Genomic DNA, 21,858 nt, shown 5'->3' with positions numbered 1-21,858 from the left:
TGACCATACAAATGTGAAACTGAAGAATGCAGACTCTTGCTTGTCCAAGCCTTCTGGATTAACTTGCAGGCGTCACAATCTGAGTAGTTGCACTGATTAATATCTGGTGGACTTGATGTACCCAAATATGGGGGGTTGTAATTGTATTATTTGAAGAAGTAATTTATTGTAATTGTGCTTGGATAGTGCAAGGGTTTTCCCTCTTCAACATATATTTGTTTCTCAAAAGTTGCCGTAGACACTAAGACTCTTCACTCTTCTGAAAAACCTGAGACTTAGCAAAGAAAAAGCAAGTAACAGCAGATTCATCATGTGGCACTTTTTGTTGACATCTGTTTCTATAAAGCCATTGAAGTATAAGGGAAGAAACTGGGGCAATAAGTAGATGTCTTTGACAGTTTGCATTTGATCAAGGAAGTTTCATGAAACCTGGCAAGCAGAGACAACTCATTTGTTAGAAGCTGTTTTCTCATCTCTCTTGTAGGTTTGTAATTCTGAGAAATAGTTGAAATTATTCATATTAAACATTTTCCTCTAAAGGGGTCTCAGTGTCTTACGCCTGTAATCCTGGCCACTCAGAGGACGAAATGGAAAAGACTGTATTTTGAGACAAGCTGGGGCAAAAAGTTCATGAGATATTCCCTCCTATCCCCCCCCCCATCTCGGATAATAGCTGGGTGTTATTAGTATGCCTGTCATTCTAACTATGCAAGAGGCTCAGATCAGGAGGCTCATGGTTCTGAGCTGGCCTGTCTAACAAGAAGACCCTATCTCCAAAATAACCTAATCAAAAAGTGGTAGTGTGCCTACATAAAAGCATGAAACCCCAAGTGAAAAAACCCAAGCACTAGCAAGGCAAAAATTAAGAAATCCACAACAAGGAAACATTTAGTCCAATCTTCGGCCCTGAGGAAGCATCCTGTTGGTGGTGGCTGACTACATTGTGATTACCATCAACTGAAATATATATTAGGCAGTAGAATTGTGGAAAAAGCACAGAGCTGGAAGTTAGAAAACCTGGATTCTAGTCTCACCTCTGCCATCAGTAAACCTGAACTAACAAGATGGCGTGATCTGTGGGCTTCAGTTTATCAAAAGTTGGGAGTGGTGGCATGTTGAATAAGAGGTAATTAATATGAAAGGTTGCTGAACCATCTTGAGCTTTGGGGAGTCAGACTGAAGTCCCATCTCTACTTCCGCCATGGTAGCTCCAGGAAGTGCGTGTGCTGACTCAGTAGAGACAGCTGTGCTGTCCTTTGTATTGCTGCACATACTCGTTGGGTAACACACAGTGTCATGTATACCAAAGGCCGGTTCTGCATTCTTAGTTCTACTAGATTCTAAAGAAGCACAAATAAAGACAACAACCTCTGTAAAGTGGAGTGACAAAGCCAAGCTCACGGAGTATTTGTGACGGTTGATGGAGATTATACATTTTATAATCCTCAGTCATACTATGTTTGCTTTGTTCTTGCTAAACTTTTATCCTGAATCTCTAGAAGCTGCTGAATCACTGTGTGGAAATATGAGCAGAAGTTGTAATAAAGCACACTAGTGCATGACAGTACAGTCTTAGCAGAAGTACTTCCTTCACTGACAACCTAGTCATTGCTCTTCATGCAATATATTACTTAGATGTGAAAATATAGATTATTGTAGACCACAGAGTCCTTTCCTTCCCTTCTCAGAATAGATACGCTCAAGCCATTTTCCACTATTTTCTTTGTATATATAGCTTATATATAAATATAGAATACATTTATATAAGTTGTAAATATATATTATCTATATTTGCAGTACTGAAGCGCCATTTGGGCTCATGCTGGTCAGCTCATTAAGACTCCTGTGTCTAACATTGAAGATGGGATAGTGTATAGATTCTAGTGAGAAAATGGATGAGTCCTTCTTACTTTAAAAATGTACATTTTTACAAAGGAATGAGAAATGGACTATGCAGGGCAAGGCAGGCCATTCTCTCACACATGGTGATTCAGGGCCATTCAACCTTCTGTATAAGAAAGTATTTCATTCTTTTCCAAGATTTTTTTGGGGGAAGCAGTTCTGGTGCTTGAACTCAGGGCCCAGGTATTGTCCTTGACCTTTCTCAAGACTAGAGCTCTACCACTTGAGCCGTAGCACCACTTCTGTCTTTTTCTGTGCATGTGGTATCAAGGAATCGAACCCAGGGCTTTGTGCATGCTAGGCAAGCACTCTACCAGTATACCACACTCCCGGCTATTTCATCTTTCTTATACTCCCTACGTGGTAGCATAGTAATAACCAAGAAACATATTGAAGTGTGTGGGTGTGTCCTCTGAAGCTTGAACACGTTGTATGTTTCTTTTTCTGTCCTGTGAAAATCAAGTAACTAAAGATATAGCTGATAAGTGATGATGGAGACCTATGGATGTCCTCAGAGTGGCATAGAGCCTGAGCTCATTGCTGTACTCCCTCTGCTTTGTGGTTCATTGTTGAACTTAAGGAGAAGAGTACATTCATTTTATTGTTAGTCCAAAAGTTGGGATGCCTACAGGTCAGCTTGGGAAATGCAGGACATAGTGCATAGAATTCTTGTGTTCACAAACTTCCTATAATTATCCTTGAGGGTTTTGTCCTTTGGTCTGATGGGACAGATGAGTTGGGGAGCTGCAGTCCCTATGGGTTATGTGAGATAGTGTGGGGCTTTGCCAAATGGGAAATAGAACTTTTATTGTTGTGTTGTTTTCCCGACAAGGTCTTCCTATGTAGCCCAGGCTGGGCTTGAACTTGCAGTACTAATACTGAGATTACATGAGTGTTCTGGTATGCTGAGCAGAAATTTTATTTATTTATTATTTTGGTGCCAGTCCTGGAGCTTGAACTCAGGGCCTGGCTGCCATCCTTTGCATCTTTGCTCAAGAGAACATTCTACCCCTCCTCCACCCCACTCCTCTTTTGATGGTTAATTGGCATAGGAGTCTTGTGGACTTTCCTGTCTGTCTGTCTTTGGACTGCAATCCCCAAATCTTAGATTCCTGAGTAGCTAGATTACAGGTGTGAGCCACTGTTGCACAGGTTTAAAAAAAATGAAAACTTTGTGTTTTAAAATTCTACTTTTTATTCTTATTATAAATGAGAATTTTTTTCAAAAATGACAAGAAAAAATATACACAAATCTATGAGGCACTTATCTCCAAGCAAATAGCAAAAAGCTAGAACTATGGCTCAAATAGTAGGGAGCCAGCTATAAGCAAAACAAGCTGAGTGAGAGTTGGTTTGCCCAAATTCAAGCCCCAGTCTTGGCACAAAAAATAAAAAGCAAGAAAGAATATATGTGAATATATATCTCAAAAGGTTGAAATAAACTGTGATCATTTCAGAGGATCTGCTTCTACTCAAACACAGTCTAAAAGTCTTACCTGTGTACCTGTCACAATACCACACCACATTTTCCTTCAGAGGACTTGCCCTGTTTACCTACTGCAGTTATTAGCTGACTTATTGTGTGCTCTATCCAGAATATAAGTCCATGAAAACAAGGACTTTGCTTATATTTATTATGTCTCTGTCCCTACCACTGACCTCAGTACCTGACACTTAATACATACTATGTTTGGTGAGTTTGTTCTCTGTCTCTCTGTCTCTCTATCTCTCTGTCTCTGTCTATTCTCTCTCTGTCTCTGTCTATTCTCTCTCTCTCTCTCTCTCTCTCTCTCTCTCTCTCTCTCTCTCTTCTCTCTCTCTCTCTCTCTCTCTCTCTCTCTCTCTCTCTCTCTCTCTCTCTCTCTCTCTCTCTCTCTCTTCTCTCTCTCTCTCTCTCTCTCTCTCTCTCTCTATCTCTATCTCTCTGGATAATGGGCTTTGCATTTGCTAAACAGCTACTCTAAAATTGAGCCACATCCCTCAAGTTCTGTTTCTCACTGATTAGTTGTAAGATAGGGTCTCAGTTATCCTAGGCCATCCTGGATTCTAGTCCTCCTGTTTTGTTGTGCAGTTAGGATTACAGAAATGCATCTCCACACTCTAGCTTTTTCTGCTGGGGATGTGGTCTTGCGAATTCCTGGGCCCCCTGCCCCCCGCTGGCCTGAAACTTTGACCTTTCTTATCTGAGCCTCCTGTGTAGCTGAGATAACAGGCATGCATGACCTTGCCCAGCTATTGTTTGAGATGGGAGTCTCATGACATTTTTACTCAAAATGACCTTGAGCCTTGTTACTGCCACTCTCTCCTAGAAGCTAATGCAGGCATGAGCCAAGCTCAGAAATGACCCAGGGCCACTCTAGATAAGGTATTTTCAATAACTTCTGGAGCCTGAAAAATTGGAAGCAAATATTTGTGTTGACATTACAGAACTTCAGTGATGGCATAAATTGATTCATTCAAAGTGCTTCAAGTGAGCCCTAATGTACCATTCAGTAAATGTAGGTGCTATGGCTCTTGTTCCTTCTATCTAGCCTTCATGACTGGCATGGTGTTTTAAAAATACTTAGGTGGGTCGAATGTTCTATATCTACCTAAGCTATTGTATTTTCTTTGGACTGCCAAGAATTCTCACCCCTGGAATTGTTCTGATTAGTAAATGTATTAACCCTTTCCCTGTGTGCACAACCTTCCACAGGTGAAGAATGTACATGCCCAGAAATGCACAGCTAGAAGAATTTCTCCTAGCCATTGGAGAACAGCCACTCCCACTAGAGGAGCACAGATCCACGTGCATGTTCACATAGGTGGACAGCTGGGACCAGCAGAATAGGACACGCAGTGGAGAATAAACAAAATTTCTCTAGACACCCTATGATATTCATCATGCCCTTACTATGGGCAAAGCCTTGTAGGAGATAGAAGTGGATCTCTGTCCACATGGATCTTGAAACATGGAGGGAATTATTAGATATTTGCATGAACAGATAACCAGAATCATTGGCCACTAAGTGATATGAAAAATGTTTAGAGTTCTGTAGAATTCTTTCACATTACTTTTCATTTTTGACACCCAGTTGCCTTTGAGAGTGGTTTTGTGTTCTATATCGATGATCGAGTCTTAGTAAGAACTCCTATCCCTTATCATCTAAGAATGTCCTGATGAGAAAATTTTGAGTGCTTCTAGTTGTTTTCAAATAGATGTCTATATAAATACTTCAACCTTTTACATGTATAAATCAATAAACAAAGGTGTTGATATAAAGCTCCTTAGGCTAACAAGACTTTTGCCAGATGACTTAAATTGGGGCCACTGCATGGTTGGTAACTTTGCATTCTCATGTTGTTTCTGAGCTCTGGGTTTGTCTCCTATCTTTTACCCACTGCTTATATTCCCCACCTGATTTACTGGCACCTCTGTCATTCCCTGAATACCTTTCCTCCAAGGAATAACTGGGAAGGGTCTTTACTGCACCCCATGGCTTCGCAATGAGTCTCTGCCTCCCCTAAGCCTCAGGACCAGCCTTGATCCTTTCTCCAGTTTCCTGCTAATGCAATGCTTTCTCAGGCTTCCCCACCATTGGCAGAGAAGCATCTTTGTTAATCCCAGAAGCCCTGCCCACGTGCAAACTGTGAACCTTGACAGGGATGGTGTCCTTTATTTCCTGACTCTGCTGAGCACACTTGAAGCCCCTGTGTTATCATTGTTTGGACACTGAGCCACAGATAGCCCACTATAATCTTTTCGATTAATAAATAGCATTGTCTAAGCTTTGGGAGCAAGGCCTGAGGGCTGAAGTTCTCAAACAGATCCAAAGGAAACCCATACACTTGTGCCAAGCAGATCCCCTAGCTCCAAGACTGCCTACTTTGGGGTCCGAGGATAAACCTGAGGACAGAAAGCAGACTTTTTTCTTTATCCTTATCTGCCAGGGGCAGTTCACTGTTTGGCCTGCAGTGTATGCTGCACATTTGTTTGTGTCTGAGTGATGGAATACAAGCCATATATTGCAAATTGAAAGCGGTTCTCATTGTAGCACTTTGTATGGCAATGGCAAGTTTTCACAGTATGGGATCATTAAGGAAGGAATAGTAAGAGGGTTCTATTTGTAAGCTGAAGCATTGGGTTCTGCCTGAAGTTTAACAAAGAAAAGTAGAGGCATGAGATGCAGTATCAGAATCTTTGCAGAAGCACAAAAGCAGCCTAGCTTTGCCTATTCAGTGTTATAAGGGCAACCCAATTTCCTGATTTTCAGATACAGCCATGAATGCCCTTGGAAATGAGTACAATTTTGACTTGCCAGATAAGTTGGGTTGAGAGTGCACAGATTTCCAAATAAATCTCAACGTCAAGCCATCCTGTGTTTCCAGATTCCTTCGAGATTCTCCAGAGTGCTTTTAAGTAATTGTTTTGCTATTTTCTCAGTCGATTGATGAAGAAGGGGGAATAGTAGTAAGCATGCTGGAATTTGCATACTGTGGCCAATTGAAAAGAGGAAAGCATTGACACTTTTTAAATTATAATTAAAGTTAAGTCACTGCAAAGATGTTTTCTTTCCAGAATTATATGCACTACATTAAAAAATAAAAAAAAGCTCATGTCATTTCCTTCCTCTCCTCTCCATCTTGAAACCGTCACTGTAATCTCTTCTTTGTCTGCAGTTTGGGGTGCTTGTACAAAAATTGTTTCTTGCAGTATGAGGCACAAATGGGTAACAAACATACCCACATCCACAAAAATAGAAAATACATTCATTGATGAGCCATCCCACAGACGTCGATGGAACTGTGATACTTTTGGCTCACTGGGTTTGGAAACCTGACTTGTCCATGACTTGGAAATGAGAGAGGATAAACATGTGATCTCCTGGTTAACATCTGAAGGATAGAAAGTACCAAGACATCTATTAAGTCAGACCAGATGTCTAGAGGGTTTTTTAATCTCCTTGATATGGATGCCAAGAAGATTTCCTAAAGATGGGTCCAGACCTGCTCTCCTTGAGTGGTTTTGGCTGTGTAGATTAAAACAAGGAAAACTCATTATAGCTTCAGTGTGGCAGGCTTTGAAAGATTTGAAAAACGTTCTTTTACTGAGACTGAATAGCTGGATGCACTTTTGCTGCCAATATCAACACAGTGCAAAGGCCCTCCTGTTATTTTCTACTACAGTTTTCTTAGGACATGAAATGGGGTGGGCGCAGGAGTGTGAACGATGTCAGAGGATTTTGTTTTGCTTTGCTTTTTTTTTTCCCTTCTCATTCTTGGCTCATAGAGTAAGTTGATGGTAAATATTGGGCAATGTATTTAACCACACTGTTTCTCAATTTCCTTATTACCAATGCCGTCTTGTTTATAAGCAGTTTTGAAATGTTTGCAAACATACACAGTTGTGAGACTATCCAACACCTTTCTAATCTACTTGATGTCTCTTTAAAAATGGTGACCATAGACATTAGACATTAGTGAGTTCTTAAAAATGCAGATCCCATGCTCTGAGCTAGAATAATACAGGATAAATAGCCCCCCCCACCGAAAATTCAGTGGTAAGTAATTTCTTAGGTGTTTCTAGGGTACTTCGAAAAATCTTCTTGAGTGTCTCTGTTTTCTGGTAAGTTTGAGATTGAACCTAGATAATGTGATCATTAAAAAATCCCCTGTTATCTCCCTAGATTTACGGAACAGACCCAGTCTTGTCTGTTTTCCTCAGAGCTACTAAATATTGTGTCAGAATAGTCCATTACAAAATAGTTTTTTTTTTTTTTAAAGCCAGATACCTGGGCCGGGAATTTGGCCTAGTAGTAGAGTGCTTTCCTAACATGCATGAAGACCCAAGTTCGATTCCTTGGTGCCACATACATAGAAAAAGTTGGAAGTGGTGCTGTGGCTCAAGTGGTGAGAACGCTAATCTTGAAGAAAGCCCAAGGACAGTATTCAGGCCCTGAATTCAAGCCCCAGGACTGGCAAAAAAAAAAAAGCCAGACACCTGTGGCAAATGTCTGTAATCCTAGCTACTCAGGAGGCTGAAATCTGAGGCTCATGATTCTAAGCCAGCTTGAGCACTAAAGTCTGTGAAACTCTTATTTCCAATTAACCCTCAAAAAGCCAGAAGTGAAGCTGTGGCTTCCCTGGAGGGAAAAGCAAAGGCCAGGCCCTGAGTTTAAGTTCTAGGTTCAGCACAAACAAAACACAAAAATGAACAACAACACAAAAAAAAACCTCTGCAGCTTATTTTATCAACTCTTATTCTCAAAATGTGTGTAATTATATGGAAAATGTATATGGTGGGATGATAGAGAGTAGCAGATCATAGTCAGGAGTGGGGAAAACCTACCACTCAGGCTTCCTAAAGTAGAGGAATGGAGCCAGCGAGCAGAGAATCTCCCAGCCTTTAGTTTACTGGTGGACTTTCCCTAGGAGATCTGGCGATGAGAGTCTATTCTTGATTTGACCACTGACTCAGCTTTGACCTTGGGAAACCCATTTAAAATTACCCCACAGTTTTCCTTCTACAATATTTGCTGTCTCCATCCCCATGAAACATTTTACAGGAGTTGTTTGATTTAGATGGAAAGTTGTATTACGATAACTATAGGTTATGCAGCCAGGTATAATTTGTGAAGCAGTGCTAACGTTAGATTATGGACGGGTAGTGGTGATTATGTCTTACGACTGAAGAGGAACAACAGGATATGCTGTCAGACTTTTGCTTTTATGGGGAGAACTGAGTTGTATCCAGGATTGTGAATTTCCTGGACAAGGTACTGTACAGATACTACAGAAACTGTGGACAGACTTGCAGAATTCGATTTCTCTGCAGGAAAAATGGAAGGACAGTTGCTTTGTCCTAGCTTTGTCTCAGCAAAGAAAGAAGATTCTCATTGTTTGCCACCTTCTCTTGGTTGTTTCATAGCCTTGAGATGTGTTGCTAAGTTTTTTAATTGCTGCAAAACATATATAAACTTAACAGCTTTAATCAACACATGTTCATGATCTAGCGGTTTCTATGGGCAGAAAACTAGGCACAACTTAATGGAGTCTTCTGCGCAGACTGACAAATCAAAAGTCTGGTATCTACAGGGCTGCATTCTCATCTGCAGGCTCAGCTGGGGAATCTGCTTCTGAGCAACTTTAGGTGATGACGACATTCATTTTTGAGGGTGTGGAATTCATAACAGTTTAACTTTCTCAAATCCGGCAACAGAGCCTTTCTTTCCATTGTACTGCTTAACCAAAATCAGGAAGAAATCCTAGAGCTTTAGAACACGAGTGGATTTTATACCCATGAGGATATTACAAAAATAAATTGTTTTATAAAAAGTGATTGTTGACAAGGATATGGAAACATTAGAACTCCTGTGCACTGTTGGTAGGAATGGAAAATGAGCAAACCACTGTGGAAAACAGTGTGATAGTTCTTTAAAATATTAGCAATACAGAGGGAATGTGGGAAAAAGACATACGAGGAGTTAACAATGCCCAGTAAGAAATGTACTCACTACTTTACATATGAAACTGTAATCCCTTGTATATCACCCTGACTACATAAAATTAAATTTAAAAATATTAGAAATACAATTAACAAGGAAGGGAGTTTGGCCTAGTGGTAGAATGCTTGCCTAGCATGCATGAAGACCCGGGTTCTATTCCTTGGTACCACATACATAGAAAATGCCGGAAGTGATGCTGTGACTTAAGTGGTAGATTGCTGTCCTTGAGAAAGCCCAAGGGCAGTGCCCAGGCCCTGAGTTCAAGCCCCAGGACTGGCAAAAAAAGAAAAAGAAATACAATTAACTTATTAGTAGTAATTCTACTTCTGGATAAATACTCCTACACTAAAAACAAACAAACAAACAGAAAACACCGAAAGCAGAGGACAGCATCCAGATTTGAAATATTTCATGTCCATCAATGGACAAATGGATAAATGTGTTATATACATAAAGCACAATAGTTTTCAACCTTTGCAAGGAAAGACATTTTGATCCCAGCCATAACATAAACCTTGATAATTTTATGCTGAGTAACATATTATCAAGATACAATAGACAAATATTTTAAGGTTCTATTTATGGAAAGTACACAAAGCAATACAAAGAACAGAGACAGGAATTAGAATGGGGGTTCCCAGGAGCCTGGTAGATGGAGAAACAGAAATAATTGTTCAATGGCTACAGGCTTAATTTTGCAAGGCCCACAAGTTCTGAGGATAAATGATGATAAAGCTGTTGAACAATGGAAATTTCTCAATTCTCCAAAACTATGAATTTGAAGACATTCCAATGGTAACTTTTTAAAATTTTTAAATATAATTTTATTGTTATTTCTTTTTCTAGACAATGTCACCCTTTCCTTTACTTTTTCCCAGCTCCCCATTCTGTCCTTGCCACCAAGTAGGTTCATTTTCCACACAGTGTATTCTGAATGCCATGACTGCATTTGTTCCTTCTTCCTTCCTTCTTTGCTGTGTCCTCTTTTGCTGAAGCCAAAAACAAAGCAAAACAGCCGCAATCCAACAACAAAAACACCCATGTTTGCATTTCCTGGAATTCATTTAGATAAATAGTATTTTAAATGTTCAGAGGAGTTACATTTTTAGGTTCCTCTTCTAAGGGATTTTCCTTCACTACTGTTTGTGTGTGAGTCCTGTGTAAGTATCATGTCCAGTTTTATTTTATATCTAGCTTCCACGTGTGAGAAAAATAGGCGCCACCTGTATTTCTGCATCCAATGGTAACTTTTATGTTCCATATATTTTACTACAAAACACAGTCAAAGGAAAAAAGTAATAAGGAAAGGAGGTGAAGATGACAACTCACAAACAGGCAAGGTAACAAGTAGGAAGACCTGTGGAACAATGCCCAACCTTGTGAGCAATAAAGACACAAATACTGGAAAGTAATAATGTAGTACTATCTTTTAGTCTAATAGGATTTTGAATGTTCTATGTCTGACTTACAAATTCTGGCATGTAATTATATCAGAACATGTTTTACTTTCCTCCCCCCCAGACATTTTTTAGTATGCTAGTTGAATTTTTTTTTAAAGTTATACCTTATCCTAGGGGGCAAAAAGTGGGTTTCGGTATAAAGAGATATCAGAAGAACTGTATTAAATGCAATCCTGAAATGTTTATTATAGTTTAAAAATAGTATTTGCCTGCAAAGATTACATTATTGCTGCCAATATATCCAGAGTTTATCATATCAATAGTAGTAAAATGTGAGTCACAGCATTCTTATGTCCTAGCACTGGCATTCTTAAATCAAACATGTGTATCCTTACAATCCTTCACATTTCTATTTGTGTGAAGTCATGTGACCACACACCTGTTTGTTATCTGTTTATTGTCTCATAGTTTCCCTGGCTAATTGTTATCTTTTGGCAATTTATTGAAGGTAATCAGACTAAACCTTTTGGATGACAAGGAAATGTGGCTAACAATTCATCTATTATTAGGCAAACACTACATGCCAGGCATTCTAGTAAGCATATTTCTGCGATTTTTACTTAATCTGCACGCCTTTCTGAGAAAAGTTATATTACCACTTTTGTGGTTGAGAAAATTGAGTCCTAGAGCCCTAATAAATTCACTTCAAATCATACAGCTGGCTTGTATAGCTGAAATTCACACCCAGATCTCTCCACTTGATCTTTCCACTGTGCATAACAACATCTAGGAATGTTAACTACATGTGTTTCAGACAGATGTATTTTTTACTACACGTGTCAGTGTGTTTATTGTGGTAAAATACATCACGTACAAAGTGATTTGTAACAGCAAACATTTAAACAGATCACTGTAGAAATTGCCTGTTGATAATAGCTCCTAAGATTTCATATTAGAATGTTTTAAAAATTGCTTCAGCCATCAAGCTTGTGTACATTCAGAATAAAGAGCTTCCTGTTCTGTGTCAAAAGTGCAGATTTTGCTTCCTGATAAAATGTACTATTTGGAGACTGTCTATTTTTTATTATGATTCAGGTGCAAATAACAGGAAAACTTTTTTTTTCCTATCTTGGCAAAGGGGAGCTATTTCTAAAAAAGAATACATAATGTAATAGTGATTTAAATGGCCATTTTTCTACCTTGTGAATGGGGAGAAGACAGTTTATAGCAATAGATTGAGAGAAGTAACAGTGGTCTACTAACTTGGACAGAAATCACCAGCTGGAACTTTCCCAGGACTTAGAGCCACTAAGCAGATCTTCACAGAACTTTGGTGTTCTTTTTCCCTGCCCAAGATGGTGAATACAGGCCAAACCACAGATTAGGTACAAGACATCCGGGCAAATGCCAATGCCGAAACAAATTGTTTTGCAAGGCCTTTATTCAGGTCTTTAAACATCTAATATCACAAGAAAAAAATAAATGAAACTTGTCATTGTAATTCTTACACAACTCAATGAATAGTAATGTACATATAAGAGACCTCTTAAGTGGTTGTGAAGGGGTGAGGAATTCTTTAATATCATGCTTCCCTTCGAGAAATTCAATTCCGAATTCTTTAAGTCACAGTATGTTCGGTTTTCCCCCAAGGGAGTAGAACAGTTGGCAACAGTGGTGGTCATGCCTGTAATCTTAGTTACTCAAGAGGTTGAGGTCTGAGAAATGAGGTTCAGAGCCAGCCCTGCCAGACAAATCCATGATAATCTTATCTCCAGTTAACTAGTAGAAAACCAGAAACCAGCTCAAAATCAGGATGCCAGATGTGAGAACAGCCACCAAAAAAAAATTTATGGGATGGGAGCATGGCCTAGTGGTAAAGTGCTTGTCTAGCATGCATGAAAACCTGGTATCACATCCATAGAAAAACTTGAAAATGGTGCTGTTGCTCAAGTGGTAGAACTTTAAGTCCCAGGATTGGGACACAAGAAACAACAAATTGGCAACAAATTTGAAAATGAAAGCATAGCTAGTGTGTGTTTACACATGCGCTCATGTGCACATTCAGTCATGCTTATTTCTCTGGACTAGTTTTAAAATCATGTACCAATCTTCTTTTGCAGGGCTCATACTTGTTTCAACCGTCTGGATTTGCCTCCATACCCATCATTTTCAATGCTCTATGAGAAACTCTTGACAGCAGTTGAAGAAACCAGTACCTTCGGACTTGAGTGACCTGGACACACAGTGGCCAGCTCTTCATGGACAACAGATCTGACAGCTGGCCTTCTGAAGAATGAACACTGGAAGCCCAGAGATGAGGCTTCCGTAGAGTAAAGTGGAGTGCTGTTGTTTTTTGGGTACATGTGCTCTCCTATTTGGAGAGTGGCAGATGACAGATCCTCATGGCAGGATTTGGGTGAGCTTGATGCCCAGGGGATAACCCAATAGTCTTTCAATCAACTGTTCATGACTGCCAAACTTTTTTTTTCCCCATTTGTTATGTTTCAAGACAAAGATGAACCTCTACGTGATCATCTCCATGGTAACTCTTAGGGGCTCAGGAGGATCTTGACGCTTTCCCTTGAACATGATGAAAGCCAAACTGGCAACCGTTCACTCGATCTTCATATTAGTGTGAGTTAAATTTCATCATGAAAACCAGTCTATTTCCGGGAAGTCCATTCATTTAAGCCCTCCGTTTTAACAGAATATTCAGTTCTTGCTTCTGAGTGCCTGCATGGTGTACACTGTAGGTTTCAGCTTTCATTGGACACAGATGAAAACTGAAACCGAAGTCAACATGAAGTAACTTTTAATGATTTGCAATGAGGTGGTCTGTGACATGTATATGCAAATGATACGTATGTAATTATGGCTGAAGACAAACTGTTACTCAATGAATTACTAAGGACAGATTTTATGCTTTATAATGCATGAAAACAAGTTTAAAATAATTAACAATTAATCACAGCATATCAGGAAAAATTGTACACAGTGAGCTCTGATTATTTTTTATAGGTTCATTATATTTATGTTCTTTGAGATGTAAATAAGAATCTATCTGTCATTGTGTATGCGTTACCTTTCCATTTTCATGTTCCGTGCTTACTCGGGCATCATGCTGGTATGTATTCCTTTAAGCACTCTCAAGGGAGCAAAAGGGCCTTTTATTTTTATAAAAGTAAAAATGAAAAAAAAAACTTCCCCCAAATACTTTGCACTGAATGTACCAAAGTTGAAGGGACATTACAGTATGACTAACAGCAAATCCATCACTTGACAAGTTCAATAGAAAGTAGCTTCTAAATCAGACTTCCTTCACAGTGCCATGTCAAACACTACAAGGACTGTGCATCTAAGTAATAATTTTTTAAGACTCACTCTACGTGATAGTATGATATGCATTTATTTAAAATGCATTAGACTTTATTCCATCCATCAGATACTTTATGGGATGGTATTTATTACAGATATTTCGTATCTCCCCCACAGCTTTTTATTTGTATAGCATCATGAAACACTAAGCTAGGTTAGTGAGCCATCGAACCACACCGAAGAGATCAGTAATATGATTTAGTAATATGAATTCCATTTCCCTTATCAGTAAAGATATCACAAAGTAAAACACACAGCACTATATTTCTAAGCCTGCATTTTCACGGATGCATAATTTTCTTATTAATGTCAAGACAATTTTTCTATGGTGTCTCAAAAAGTGCATGTCATCACTCATCTTACTTTTGTGAGAGGATATCCTTCATTTTAATTGTTTTATGGATTATTCTACATTACTGTTGGTTCATTGATTTATGGCCATAAAGTGATTGGATGTACAATGCAAGGGAGATCTATTGAAGGTGATAAAGTATTGGACTAATATTCAGTTTGCCAGCCTATGGGTTCCTAAGTATGGGCAAAATGTTTTTTAAAGACTCATGTATTTAAGTAAAAAATGGAATTCCTATTATGAGATATAGGCAATCTTGTACTTTAAAGAGGTTCATATGCCCAGTTTTCCTGGGGGTTTTAGAAGAACTGTTTGCTCTCCTCTTAGTTAAGCTGTGTTGATCGCTGGGACCCTCAAGAGAACACCACTCACGTTGCATTCCTGCACTAAAGGCAGGTACTATGGGATGGGGAAATGTTCTGAACAAAGATTACAGGAATCTGGGAGGTGGGGGGGATATTTATCTGTAAAGTATATAATTAGACTGAAAAAAGGAAGAGAAAAATATTTAACTGGAAGTGCTTATTTGTACATATTGATCATGAATGCAAGTATATATTTAATTTGGTGAACTATTTTTACTTGTTTGTATTTTTTCATTTCAAGAAAAATAGTAAAACACACTAACATAGTTTTTAAAATCACATTTTTGATATATCAGAGCTACAATTCTCAACAGCTGATCAGAAAGTTTCATTTCTTAAACCAAAATTACACATTAGTAAACTCTGTCAGCTTTCATTTTGGTTTGAAACACTTTGTTTCCATACATCATTTTGCTATCTGAAGAGAGATTTGAAATAAAAAGGCATCTCCCTGATTATTCCTAACAAATACATTTCCTTGTTAAGGCACCCAATTCTAAAATAAATGTTCTCTTTAATGTGTGCAGACATCATTCATGTCTAGTAGAATTAGTTTAGCTGACACTTCTCAGAGTTGGGAATTATCAAAGATGTATTTAGCATATCAAAATGCCACAAAAGTTTATTATTTTTCATTAGGAAAATGAACAGCCAATTATAACTACATAAAATATTGAATAGTACCTCCCCAAAAGTAAATCAGATATAAATATACTCTAATTTAAAACATTCAGAATCCAAATAACTTAGTCCTTTGATTTGCTTTATCAAATTAATAAGCCATAATCAATAGTCTTATTGTAAACATCAGCTGTGATATACCACATATTTAGCAGAATATTTCTTGAAAAGAGATTAGGCACACTGTTGACATACCTATTGGTCGGTTGCTATGTGTGATGATAGAGCTACAGATTCTGAATCTGACCCTTAGAAGCTCATAGCCTACAAGAGGAGAAAACAATATCCCTCCAAAAATATTTTAAATTAAAAATCTAAGCTCTACACTTAAGGAATGAAGAGAAAAAAACCACTATTATAAATTGAAGCGATGTATTTACCAATTCATATATGGGAAATAGTGCAGCTAAAATAAATGACACAAATGCTGTTTTTTTTTTTTTTTTTTGCCAGTCCTGGGCTTGAGCTCAGGGCCTGAGCACTGTCCTTGGACTTTCTCAAGGCTAGAGCTCTACCACTTGAGCCTCAGAACCACTTCCAGCTTTTTTTTTTTCTATATGTGGTACCGAGGAATCGAACCCGGGTCTTCCTGCATGCTAGGCAAGCACTTTAACCACTAGGCCAAACTCCCGGCCCCACAAATGCTGTTTTTATTGGTAACCAAAAGTATGTAGAATATCACAGTGAATTTACACAGTGCTGGTTTATACACTGTGTATATGAGGAGCCAAAGTGTGAAGCAGCAGCTCAAGAAGTGGCAAGTTAGGAAGACAAGTGAAAATTAAGTCCTTTCCTTCTTTTACCCTTTGGTTTTCAGCATAAAAAGAAAGTCCCAGTCCCTAAACCCATACCACTTAGGAAGTCAAAACATTTTTCTTGTGCACAAAATGAATGGAATCCAGATTAAGACATATAGTCACAGTTTTCTAGCATATGTTGAGTTTATAATTTAATTGAAATTTTGTAATAAGTGAAATCTGGGAAACACTATTGAACTATAAAGGAAAGAAAAGCATGCAAAATTATGGTTGCAGGTGATACTCATTAATTTAAACTCAAGCTTCATGGAGGAAAGATTGCTAAGATCTTAACCGTGGTGGGCATAACCATTTAAAATGGCAAAATATTAAAAAAAATGGCAAAATATGTTGCAACAATAGCAAAGGTGGTATGTGTTTGCCCAGTTCTCAAGCATTCTGCAAGGCATTCTGGTGCACTATCTCTTCTGATCTTCAAGTAGTTCATTGGGGAGAAGTATAAAATTTACCCCCTCCCTCCAGGGTTGAAGCTGGTTTTCATGGGTAACTCGTGGGCTCAGTTTCAGTACTGTACAGTCATACTTCTGTGCTTCAGCTCAACAAATGTGGCAACGAATGTTTATGCTACTGTGTTCACTTGCAGCCAGTTTTTAGCCATGCTTCACTTTCCCAAACTCTCTCTTTCCTAAGCAAACACACTTCTAGTGTGATACTTTCTAAACAGTCCATGGAAAAGTAGTATACTCATGGGGGGAAATGGCATGGGCGATAATTTGCTTCTCATTTTTTGTCAGAAGAAATGTAAAACAGGAAGAATTTGGTAGGTTTGGATGGATTGACATAGTATTGCATAAAAAGTAAGAGCATGAAAAACAGGCACCAAGTAGCAAGCCTTATTCTATTTTTTAAATTATTATTAAGAATGGATGTCCAGAGACCTTGATAAATGGAGACCAAGAGTTGGAAAGAAAGAACTATTGTGGGTTCCTTTTCTCTGTCTTCCTCACAGTTTTCCAAAGGATTTTTTTTCCTTTTTGCACAAATTTTATTGATAACTTGGCTATTTCTAACAAGGCAAACCTCATAGTGAAGAGTCTACAAGTCTACCCCATTTATCCTTACTTAGGAAACTCCAGAGACAGGGGAGGTGGTGCCATACCACCATTAAAAAGCATCCCTAATCCTTCCTAATAGAAAACATGCATACAAAGAACCAGCCTCATGTATGAGCCACGTCTGAGTCTCAGGTCCTGTTCTTCCATTTTATCTGCTTTCTGACTCAGTTGATGAGTGACCACATTCCATCTTTGCCATCTTATGTTCCTGAGACTTGACTTTCAATTAATGAGAATGTCACTTAGAACCATATTCTAATGTGGGAAAACTTATGTCTTTCTATGTTAATTGTGTTTTCCAGATCATTTCTGTAGCGTGGAAGCAAAGGAATGCAAGACATTAAAGTTTTCTGAATTGTGGCGTAAGGCCAACTGCTATCCACTAAAAGGGGGATAAAAATAAAAAGTGGAGAAATAAAAGCCCAGCAGTTGTGCCACCCCCAAGAATCGAATGTTAATGTCTACCAGCTGTCAGGCATCAGGAGTAGTGCTACATTCCAAAGAGCTGGCACAAGGGATAAAGTGACCAAGTGACCGTGTGTGTTGCCCATATCAAAGCAGTCTGGACCAGGAGAGGGAGGATGTTTAAGATGGGAGAGTAGATGAGAGTTTACAAACAGAAGTGGAAGGATTGTGGTAGAAAGAGCATGCCAGTTAGGAAGAAAATTTGGTTTCTAGCTTGGTGCTTATTGAAGGCACTGCTTGAGAATCTTCCATTTTATAACTCATTTTATAACTCAGTAGGTTAGTATTTTCTACATGGCAAAATGGACGTTAGCCCTACAGTATTAAAGCTAACCATAATTTAGGTGGGAAATTCAACAATTTTGCTTTAAATTATGTTGTAGATTGTTTTGACTTGCATTATTACTATTGAATATTGTATATGAAATAAAAGAAAGGGTGCTTTTACTTCATTATACTTAATTTGTTTTTAGCAGACAGTCTTTGATACTAGAATAGCTTTTGAGACATTTTTTGTGTGTATCTACTGGTAATTTAACTGCCCCTGTAATCCCCAAAGAAAAATCCTAAGAGTGAGGTTACCCATTTGCAAATAGAGACTTAATCAGTGTTTTTGATTCAGGAAGGTAAACAAGACAGGAAAGATGTTCACTTAGATTTCTATCTTCAAGGTACTTTATTTAGCTTTCATGATCAAATGGCATTGGCAGAATAGAATGACTACTTAGTTGTATGATATCTGGGGAACACAGGAAAATCAAATGAGCTTGTGTGATAAGTATGCCTAGTGCCCTTGGGCTGGTGATATCTAGCTTTTTTGTTGTTTTTAGAGATATTACAACCCTGAGGAGTGTTGATGGGCATGTTGAATCATTCAAACTGAATCAGCTATTACTGATGCAGTAAACTTCTGGTTACTCTCATATTCTATATTTTAAAAAAAGGAGGCAGAGTATTCAAGAAATACTTTGGAAGGATTAACCAGGAAACACACAGAACTGAATGTTCTTTTAGGACCAGAATGCTCTAAAAGATGTAATTACAGCCTATTTTTTCTTTATATGATATTATAAGTAAACTCTGGGGCTGTTGCTAGGTTGGAAAGTGCATAAGATTACATGTTTTTATAATAGGGATGCAGGCATTCCAAAATAGATGAATTAAATTACATGCATCTCTCTTGCCTCTTACTGAAAGTATTAATCTAATTTTATAATAATGCTTACTTTTTAATATCAAGGCTCTGTAAAAGAAATCATGTGTTTCTAAGACCTCAGTGGAGCACAGGTGGTGTATTTTTTTAAGCCTTTTCTCTTCACTAGGATGCCCACTCATTACATTTAGTGCACCATCTATCACGGGTGATAGCAACATTTCTATTTTTGTTGTGCTGATTTGTCTCATACTTATGCAATGTGGTTCTTAACAGAATAATAATGGGTGAGATTCACTATTCGAATCAAGATTATATAGCATTCATTTCACTTTACATTTAAATTCCTTTTTCTCAAAGCCAAGTATGCAGATTATGGACATCCTAGAAATGGTTCATGGATGGTATTATATTAAAGCTTTGGACTCTGAATCGTGGACTAGTCGTTCGTTTTCTGGGAAGTCTGTATTCTTATCCTTACCTGAATCCCTGACTCTTGCGTTGTATTTTTTTATGATTATTAAATGTTTTGAGGGAAAGATATTTTAATGTGTACAATTTGTTTTATTTTCATACTGATCTCTATTTTTGTTTAAAGCCATGTTACATCATGAAATCACTTAATCCAAAATAAATCTTCTTTAAAAAATAATTTAGGACTTTTCTGTCATACTTGTGGGGAAGAAAATTTAGAGGGAAGAACAAAAGACATAATGAAGATCTTAGGATTTGAATACACCTCTACTAAATGAAGAAGTTTTCTTTTCATTGCTTTTATAATCAGAAATGCCCTTTGTTTACCCCTACCAAATATGGGTTGAGATTGTCAGGTGATCTTGATTGAATGCATAATTCGTGAATATACATGTAAGCCTAATACTGCTACCACTCACAGAAATTTCAGCCTGCTAATTTACCAAAAGAAATCTAGAAATCCAGTGTGGGGAGGCACGAGGGTAATGTTTTTCTTGTTTTAAGACAAGGTTTTACCATGTAACTTAGGCTAGCCTGGAACTATAATCTTCCTGCTTCAATCTCCTCACTGCTGGAATTGAAGGCATGCGCCATGACATCCAGCACCATGATGCCCAAGCTCGAAATCCGAAATTTGTTATATTTTTCACTTTTAAAAAAAGTTGGGTGAGTCAAACGAGTTGTGTCTATAATTTGAATTCGCCTTGAAGATCATAGGATTGGCAGTTTTGGTTTAGTAATATATCTTGTACAGTGTTGATTACTGATATAAATTGACCAAACTAAATAACTATGATTTCACCAAGACTTGGTTAGAAAGGATCTGGAAGCAAGAAAAGTGGAATCCTTCTATAAAGATAGTTGACCACTGAAGGACTAGGTGAGTTCATACTGTGAAGGAAGTCAGTCACAAAGTATCGACATGTGGTGGTCTACCTTTCAGTATCTCTTTAAACTAGCTTTATTATTTCTAAGAGTTAAAAGGATCTCTGTCAAGAATTCACACAATAGCTGTACTATTAAACTATCTTTTTCACATATTACAAGTTAAAGCAGAAGATGTGATTTCTGTAACTCTTACCTTGTTGTTGAAGGGGAAGAACCAGATAGTGTGTTCATGGCACCGACTTCTGTTTTATGTCTCAACATTTGTACCCTCTATTCCCCTAGGTCAATCTAATTTTAGTAAGATAAATTGCCTTTACTACATTTGTTGCTATGAAACATAAATTCAATTAATGAATATGAAATAACACACAGTTCACATGCAGGAAATCTTGCATGCTGATTTAGAAGAAAAAACTTTCCCAGAATCCTCTAAACTCTTTAAGAGATTTTTATCTTAATACTTTCCTATTTTCTTTCCTTGCTAAAAAAATATTTTCCAATTAGTGATCCTTTCCCTACTTAATACAATAGTATCACATTTGTGAAACAAAACTTTAGAATTACAAGACTAAATGAGAACATCTATTAAAGTTATGTTTACATCAAGGCTCATAAGTTCCATATACTTTATTTGCCTGGTTAGTAACAAATAAAATTTCCAAAGATGTTGTCACTAGTTTTTCATTCAGAAAGAAAATGCCAGTAACTTTCAAAATATCATCAGAAATGTACATGTAATGTATATCTTTCACAATTTATATTAACGTTAAAATACTACCTCTGATTATGACTATAAGTCATTTCTGGGTTGACATTCCACTGATACTGGAATGAACCTCAAGTAGCATCTCTCCCTGCTGATGCTTCCACTTCCAATTAAATCTCAAGGCCCGGTAATGGTCTGCCTTTTATTCCTATGTTATTTGACTAAATGTTAAGTATAATTCCTTTAGAATTAGATTAAACTACATAAGGACATCTTTTGCAATAAGTAAAATCAAGTCAAAAGAAATCAAATGGTTTAGATTAAAAGTTTGCCTCCAATATTTGAGCCCTAATTCTCAGCATAGTAGTGTTTAGAAGTAGGAACTTTCAGAGGGACAAGAAGATGGAACTTTCTTGGATGAGGTCAGTGTTCCTACAAAGAGCTCATGGAGAGCTCCTTTACTTCTTCCTGGAGAGAACACAGCACAAAGGGGACCCTCTACCCGTCAGAAAGTTGGCTCTCACCAGACACACTAGATCTGGCTTGGTCTTCCCAGTCTAGACAGTTTAACCCTGTGCACCCCAACTCTAGTGGAAAGGCAAGCTCTAGGAAGAGAAAGTCAGCCAATGAAAAAGAAGACAATATGCGTTCCAATACTTAAAGAAGAGCCAATCCGGATGGTTCATTCCAGGTCTCCTCAGGATAGTGGAATCTAAAAGAAAACAGATTCCTCTGATGAG

At 37.9% G+C, this 21,858-nt stretch overlaps 1 protein-coding gene across 1 annotated transcript in view; it reads left to right on the top strand.

Annotated features, from left to right (window-relative positions):
• The window catches only part of Hecw2 (HECT, C2 and WW domain containing E3 ubiquitin protein ligase 2), a 199,355-nt gene extending 183,638 nt beyond the window's left edge, over window positions 1-15,717 (top strand). The window contains exon 28 of the mRNA XM_090354523.1: window positions 12,907-15,717. Coding sequence (XP_090210649.1) covers window positions 12,907-13,018 — 112 coding nt within the window. The 3' untranslated portion in view covers window positions 13,019-15,717. The remainder of the gene's footprint in view (window positions 1-12,906) is intronic.
• The last annotated feature ends 6,141 nt before the right edge of the window (window positions 15,718-21,858 follow it).

This window comes from Megascapheus bottae, chromosome 21 (assembly GCF_031878675.1).
Source record: "Megascapheus bottae isolate mThoBot1 chromosome 21, mThoBot2.hap1, whole genome shotgun sequence".
Taxonomy (NCBI): Eukaryota; Metazoa; Chordata; class Mammalia; order Rodentia; family Geomyidae; genus Megascapheus; species Megascapheus bottae.
The sequence above is the reverse complement of the archived record's forward strand: the minus strand, read 5'-3'. Positions and strand labels throughout refer to the sequence as shown.